Source organism: Heterodontus francisci, unplaced genomic scaffold (genome assembly GCF_036365525.1).
Source record: "Heterodontus francisci isolate sHetFra1 unplaced genomic scaffold, sHetFra1.hap1 HAP1_SCAFFOLD_506, whole genome shotgun sequence".
NCBI lineage: Eukaryota > Metazoa > Chordata > Chondrichthyes > Heterodontiformes > Heterodontidae > Heterodontus > Heterodontus francisci.
In genome coordinates, this window is record NW_027140876.1 from 415,561 (window position 1) to 423,000 (window position 7,440).

Here is a 7,440-nt window from a genome sequence, read left to right on the forward strand (position 1 = left end):
CTAATACTGGGGGAATATGGCCACCTCTAGGGTGAATGTGGTGTAACTGTAACAAGGATAAGCTTGCAGACCTCTGTGTACATGTATTGGTCCCACTAGTCTCAGAAGACTAAAATCACCTGTATTGCTGCAGGACCATTTTCATCACAAATATAGAAGGATTTCTTCTGCTGCCTGATCGGCAGGTTTTGAATCAATAGGTTGGAGTGTAGGACAGCATCAGGACAATTCATGCAAAGAGAGCTACTTTGACTGGTCCTGTGGGAATAGGATCCATATTCATTCAACTTGTAAAGAATGTTTGAATTTTGTATTGTTAAAAAAATTGTCTTAATGTTAACCTTTTCCTTAGTTCTGAATTGTCAGGAAAGAAAAAACAACTTACCAAGTGTATTTGTTAAATGACTACAACCAATGCTAATTATGATGAAAGCTAATTGACTCCTTGGAGGATTCATTTGCGCATAAATATAGGTTCCCTCACACAAGCTGAGAAGTGAGCCAGTCCTTCAACTCCAACAGCTTTCATCCATTCTCACATAATATGGGGAAACCAGTTATTCTGCTGATGAAAGACATTTACTACCCGATTGTCGCAGCCCTGGGTGTCCTTGGTGAGCCATTAGAAACTATTTGTTCATAATTTGTCTTTACTATCTCTTTGTTTAGACCATATGTTGCATAAGAAACCATGTTTCTCCGATTTCAGCATTACACAGTCGGTGGTTACTGGAGCAAACTTGTGAACCAGGGGTCCACACTTTCTCTGTTTCCCTTAATCTGATAACCTTACTGATGTTAAAATGTTGTTTGAAGGTCTGATGCAAAGAATCAAGTGTCACCCGTGCAGAGTGAGTGCTATAGCAGCTCATTAAAATATATGGTCAGGTTTCCCAGGAAATGGCTACACAGCTAATCCTATAAAATCACACTGAATGGAGTAAAATGCTGTTAACAGATATCGCCATATATATTTCAAACAATCATTAAAACATTATTTATGTCATCACTCTTTCTTACAGTGAACTTGGTGACAATTATAATTCTCTCCCGAAGAAAGTGCGGCCTTTCCAAATGTATTTCTGTTTATATGGTGGCCATGGCAACAGCAGATCTCTTGGTTCTGATCATCAACGTAATATTGTATCGTATTTTCAGCTATCAATTTCCACTTTCATTCCTGTCTTACACTCCCGTGTGTAGGATTATTATATACATAGGTACCGTCACCTTTGATTTGTCTGTTTGGTTCACAGTCTTCTTCACATTTGACCGTTTTGTTGCTGTCTGCTTCCAGAAGTTTAAAACAAGATATTGCACAGCAAGAACTGCAGGTGTGGTAATAACAGTGTTCTGTTTCTTGAGTTTTATCAAGAACATTTGCTTTTTATTTGCATACGAACCTCAGCAAATAGTTAACAAGGTGCAGTGGGGCTGTCGGGCAAGCGTGGATTTTTTTTCCTCACCACTCGGTACAGCGTGGATCTGGTTTCACAGCGCCTGGCTCGTTTGGCTTCCTTTTACTTTAATTGTCTCATTTAATTGTTTAACCATTGGACGTATTTTAGTGGCCAATAGAACCCGCAGGAAACTCTGGAGCAACAGAAGTGAGAATCACAGTGATTCAGAAATGGAGAACCGCAGGAAATCCATTATTTTATTGTTCACTGTGTCAGGCAGTTTTCTCCTGTTGTGGTTGACAGCTGCCGTGAGTTTCGTGTCGACCAGACTGACAAACACCAATAATTACCGAGGTGACCGCACAGCTCCTGGATATATCGCCACTGAAACCGGAACTTGCCTTAAGTTTTTGAGCTGTATTCAAAACCCATGCATTTATGCAGCGACCCAGAGGAAATTCAGAGAAGAGCTGAAGAATGTGTTGAAATCTCCCTGGGCAGTGATCCTGGGATTAGTTCGAAAATGCGGATAAAATTAAAGGAAACTTGTTCACATCTGAAGCTCAATTTTAACTCATTTCCATCTTTCAACATCCTTTTCGGTAATGTGAAAAGTAGATTCGCTCTTGTACACACTGTTTGTAGCAGTTTGTGGCAGTTTGATACCTTCATTGCATTCTTTCTTCACACCTCCTTCATTGAGTAAACATAACTTACTCCTGTAAATTCAGCACATTTGAAGTTCACGTTTCAAAGATAACAATGATGGGTTTCAGCAATGGCGTCGGATATGTGATTAACAGAGGGAACCACCTTATATTCTAGATAATGGCGGGAGCGTCAGCTTATTTCATCAATCAGGTTGCATTTGGTGCAGAATCAATCGAAGATCCTGTGATCGTCCATATTGATAACATTCCGAGAAGGTTGTTGTGAATATTGATCTTTATTGATAATGGAACCAGAATTTTGTCACATTATAAGTTTACGAATGGAGGATACTGTCAGCGCTCGACACTAATCAATGTGAAAATTCACCTCCTTTGCCCCAGATATTTAATTAAAATGTCGATTGTACACTGACTGGTGTCTCGCACTCATCACAGGTTGAGCCTTCTTTCTGTGCTGTCCATAACAGTATCATGAGTAATAGTATTGCTGTTCAAGCTCAATTTCTGTAACTGAATGCTAAACGAATGTAGCAATGAATAAATTGTTATAAACTTGTTTAATATTACATTCAAAGAAAGTTATCTGTAAAAACAAACCTGCCAGGAATTTTAAAAAATCAAGCTGATAGAGTCGTTCATGTTGAGCCGAACGTCTGCAGACTGTCGGAATTAGTATTTTTGGTAACTGTCGTCTTATGTTTGCACATTTTTCGAAGAAATAATTGGATAAATAACAGGAACTTTCAATCGGTTACAAAGTGTTCATGGGCCACCTCTCTTCAATCTGCCGGGAACACCAAAGAATGGGAGCAGGTTCTCAATAAACAGGAGCTGCAGAATGTAGATGAACAGGCTCGAGGGACACAAATACTCATTTCTGAGATAAACGGCCTTCCTGGTGCAAGGTGAGGTGAGGTGAGAGTGACTGCCCTTGACATCGAGGCAACATTTGACCGAGTATGGCATCAAGGAGCCCTAGCAAAACTGAGGTCAATGGGAATCAGGAGTCATATCGAGAGCAAAGGAAGATGGTTGTGGTTGTTGGAGGTCAATCATCTGAGCTCCCGGACATCACTGCAGGAATTCCTCAGGGTAGTGTCCTCGGCCCAACCATCTTCAGCTGCTTCATCAATGACCTTCCTTCAATCATAAGGTCAGAAGTGGGGTTGTTCGTTGATGATTGCACAATGTTCAGCACCATTCGTGACTCCTCAGATACTGAAGCAGTCCGTGTAGAAATGCAGCAAGATCTGGATAATATCCAGGTTTGGGCTAATATGCGGCAAGTAACATTTACACCACACAAGTGCCAGACAATGACCATCTCCAACAAGAGAGAATCTAACCATCTCCCCTTGACATTCAACGGCATTACCATCACTGAATCCCCCACTATCAACATCCTAGGGGCTGCCATTGACCAGAAACTGAACTGGAGTAGCCACATAAATTCCGTGGCTACAAGAGCAGGTCAGAGGCTAGGAATCCTGTGGCGCATAACTCACCTCCTGACTCCCCAAAGCCTGTTCAACATCTACAAGGCACAAGTCAGGAGTGTGATGGAATACTCTCCACTTGCCTGGATGGGTGCAGCTCCAACAACACTCAAGAAGCTCAACACCATCCAGGACAAAGCAGCCCACTTGATTGGCACCCCAGCTAAAAACACTCACTCCCTCCACCACCGACGCACAGTGGCAGCAATGTGTACCATCTACAAGATGCACTGCAGCAACGCACCAAGGCTCCTTAGACAGCAACTTCCAAACCCGCGACCTCTACCAACTCGAAGGACAAGGGCAGCAAATACATGGGAACACCACCACCAGCAAGTTCCCCTCCAAGTCACACACCGTTCTGACTTGGAACTATATCGCCGTTCCTTCACAGTTGCTGGGTCAAAATCCTGGAACTCACTTCCTAACAGCACTGTGGGTGTACCTACATCAAATGGACTGCAGCGGTTCAAGAAGGCAGCTCACCACCTTCTCAAGGGCAATTAGGGATCGGCAATAAATGCTGGCCTGGCCAGAGACGCCCACATCCCATGAATAATAAAAAAAAATGTCTACAAGACCAAAAACAAAAAATTGGGAAAAGATCACGAGATTAAACAAGTGATGATAATTCTTTGCAAAAAGCTGCTAAGGCCACCATTAGAATACCAGGTAAAGCTTCAGTCTCCTCATTTTGGAAAGATCATTAAATACAGAGATCAGATAGCGTTGTTACACCAGGATGGTGCCAGGGATCAGAACTGTACTGATGACGAGAAACAGGACATGGTATCTATATGCTCTGGAGATGAGAAAACTAAGAGAAAAGTTAATACAGGTTTTAATGAAGAGAGGGATATTATTCTGCCCAGTTGGTTCGTCAGTGGTAAACTTAACATTGTCGTACAGGGAATGAGCAGAGAGGTTAGCCGAAAGATTGTTGGAGATTGGAATGTTTTGCTTCAGAGAACAGTTATGGGGAAATTAGATGTGTATTTGAAGCAGGAAAAGTAAATGTTGGTGAAAAGAGGAGGGCAGTGCTGTAATCCAAGGACCCAGCACAGATAGACTGCATCAAATGACCTAATCCCACACAGAACATATCAATGTTTTTATAGTGTTACTAATGTGCATGATTTTCATCTTTTTTCTAAGATGCCTCCATCCCCGTTGAGATTCTATTAAACTAAACATTTAAAATAATCTGTTAACCAGAAGATGCCAGAGCTTCAATGGACACGGTTACCTTGCAGGTTGCCATTTATCAATAGCCTGCTTTCAATATATGATTACCACTCTGTGCAGGACCAGATTGCCCAATCCATCCCATCATTCCACATCGTTTTCAACTATTCCAGGGATTCGCAATTCCAGTTTTGAAGAAATTATACGAAATTACACTTTATGTCAATACAACATAGAATTCCTTCAGATAAATGAAAGTTTTAAGATGATGAGGAGATGGACAAAGTTCTTTTCTCAAATTCATCACGGTGACAAGGAGTTCCATTATAACGATATACAAAATGTGAAATTAGAAAAAGAATATTCTTGTCACGACATATTTCAATGTAGAAGAAGACAATGAGAATTCTCATACTTAACGGTATTTTGGAAATTCACAAATTTATCCTAACAGTTTGTAATGGGATAGTCTATGGCACCTGTCCCTACTTTAATAAATCAAAAATACCCTGACAGTTCAGTTAGCTGCACTTTATTGAAGTTCAAATAGAACAATTTTCGTTATATTATATTTAACGGCCCCAGACACAGCATCAAGCACGTGGAATGTCATATCCTTTGAATCCAAGTATGATCTTAAGTCGGGAAGATCACGTTGTAGGAAAGCTGAGTTTTGGTATCCTGAATGATAAACGCTGACAAATCAGACACATCCTGCATTCCCTCCTTTAATTCCTGATTAAGGAATTGTCTGGAATTGGTGGGGAGCAGCCAGGTGGGGTGGTTACCTCCGAGTGTTGGTGGAGGGATAAATGATACAAAAACAAGAAATGCTGGATTCACTCAGCAGGTCTGGCAGCATCTGTGGAAAGAGAAGCAGAGTTATCTGATTCCATTCACGATCAGTGTGAAATTTAACCCAGTTCGGATAAACATGAATTTAATTTATTAATCATGGTTTAAGTTATCCTCGAGCTTAAAATAGAAACAATAATGATGTCCTTGCATACTTACGCTCCTGCCGAAGTCGACTGTTCCATTGTGGAACAGTCTAATATTGCTTGAAGTCCTCACAGCTGTCTGATTGTGGGGGAGTGGGGGGGGGGGGGGGGGGGGGAGTTCTTCAACAGCAGAACAGCTCGTAGTCTAATTCAGCAGTTGAATTGATGCTCTTCTTTTCCAGCGATTAATTTCAGCAATTGAACTTCAGTAGTTAAAGGAATTTGGTTATTTTCTTTTAAGAAATTAATCTAGCATGACATCAGAATACTGAGAGTATGATAAATAGGTTTAAATAAACCGAGGAAGAGCTCTCATTTCCTTCAGTATATGCTGGTCCAGCTGTCTGTCTGTGTCTATCTGTTATCTGTGTCTCAAATGCCAGATTTTCAGCTAGTTTCAAATGTCAATTCGCAAGAATGTATCCCTCAATCCTCAGTCGCTGAGTGGTTGTATCCTATGGCAACAAGAATGCATTCTTTGACTCATTCTCTGGAGCTTGCTGCGTTAAAGCAGAACTGATCCTGTTATACCCTTAAAGGCACACTGCATACTTCCAAGAAAGAAGAAAAAAAACTATAGGATCATAACAACACCGATACACTTAGTCATTCATACAGGGATATAGTGTCAGACACACCGGTCTACACATCCAAACTTAGATGGTGACAAACTCAGACACACAGCACTAAATCAGTCAGGCACACTGAGATACAGTTTCATTGTCTCATGGACACAGGACGATTCATAGTCAGCTATACTGGGATACAGAGTCACACAGAATGATATGTAGTGTCAGACACACAAATATAAAGATTCAGACATGAAGGGACAGAGACAGACGCACGAGGACACAGAGCCAGATTCATAACATAGAGAGAACCTGGATCAGGCTTACACAAGTGTACAGAGCGAGAAAAATGGGACACAGGTTCAGATACACAAGAATATATAAAAAGACACACGGGAATATGGAGTCATACACACAGCATCTCAGAGTCAGACACAGTGATACATAGCAAGTCAAAAAGAGAGTCAGACACACAGAAATATAGAGCTGAGCACCGAGTGATAGAAATTGAGAAGCAGTGGGATACAGAATCAGAGACACTTGGATACAGAGTCTGGCACACTGGAATAGAGTCACACTCACATAGATTAAAGGATTACAGAGATGCTGAGTCATGCAACAGAGATGCAGAGTCACAGAGATACAAGGTTAGACACGTAGAGGTACAGGATTATACACAGAGAGATACAGGGTTATACACACAGAGATAAAGAGCCACAGAAATACTGAATCAGACACACAGCGATACAGAATCAGATATGCAGTGATTCAAAGTCAGACACACAGATATACAGAATTATAAACAGAAAGATACAGAGTCATACACAGAGTAATACAGGGTCAGATGCAGAGACACAGAGTCAGGCACACAGACATACAGAGTCACAGAAATACAGAGGCACGGAGATATAGGTTGAGATGGGCAGAGATATAGGGTCACAGAGATGCAGGTTGAGACGCTCAGGGATACTGGTTCACAGAAATGCAGAGTCGCAGAGATACAGGGCCAAATGCAGAGAGGTGCATAGTCACAGAGATACAGGGTCACAGAGATGCATAATCACAGAGTCGGGGGATACGGTGGTGTAGTGGTAATGTTACTAAACCTGCAATTTGGT

General features: G+C 41.4%; 1 protein-coding gene across 1 annotated transcript; it reads left to right on the plus strand.

The window, feature by feature from the left end:
* The first annotated feature begins 544 nt into the window (after positions 1-544).
* LOC137361313 (probable G-protein coupled receptor 139) lies at positions 545-1,933 on the plus strand. The gene is made up of 2 exons (XM_068026203.1): positions 545-614; positions 1,023-1,933. The coding sequence occupies exons 1-2, from the start codon at positions 545-547 to the stop codon at positions 1,931-1,933; spliced, it is 981 nt and encodes a 326-aa protein (XP_067882304.1).
* The last annotated feature ends 5,507 nt before the right edge of the window (positions 1,934-7,440 follow it).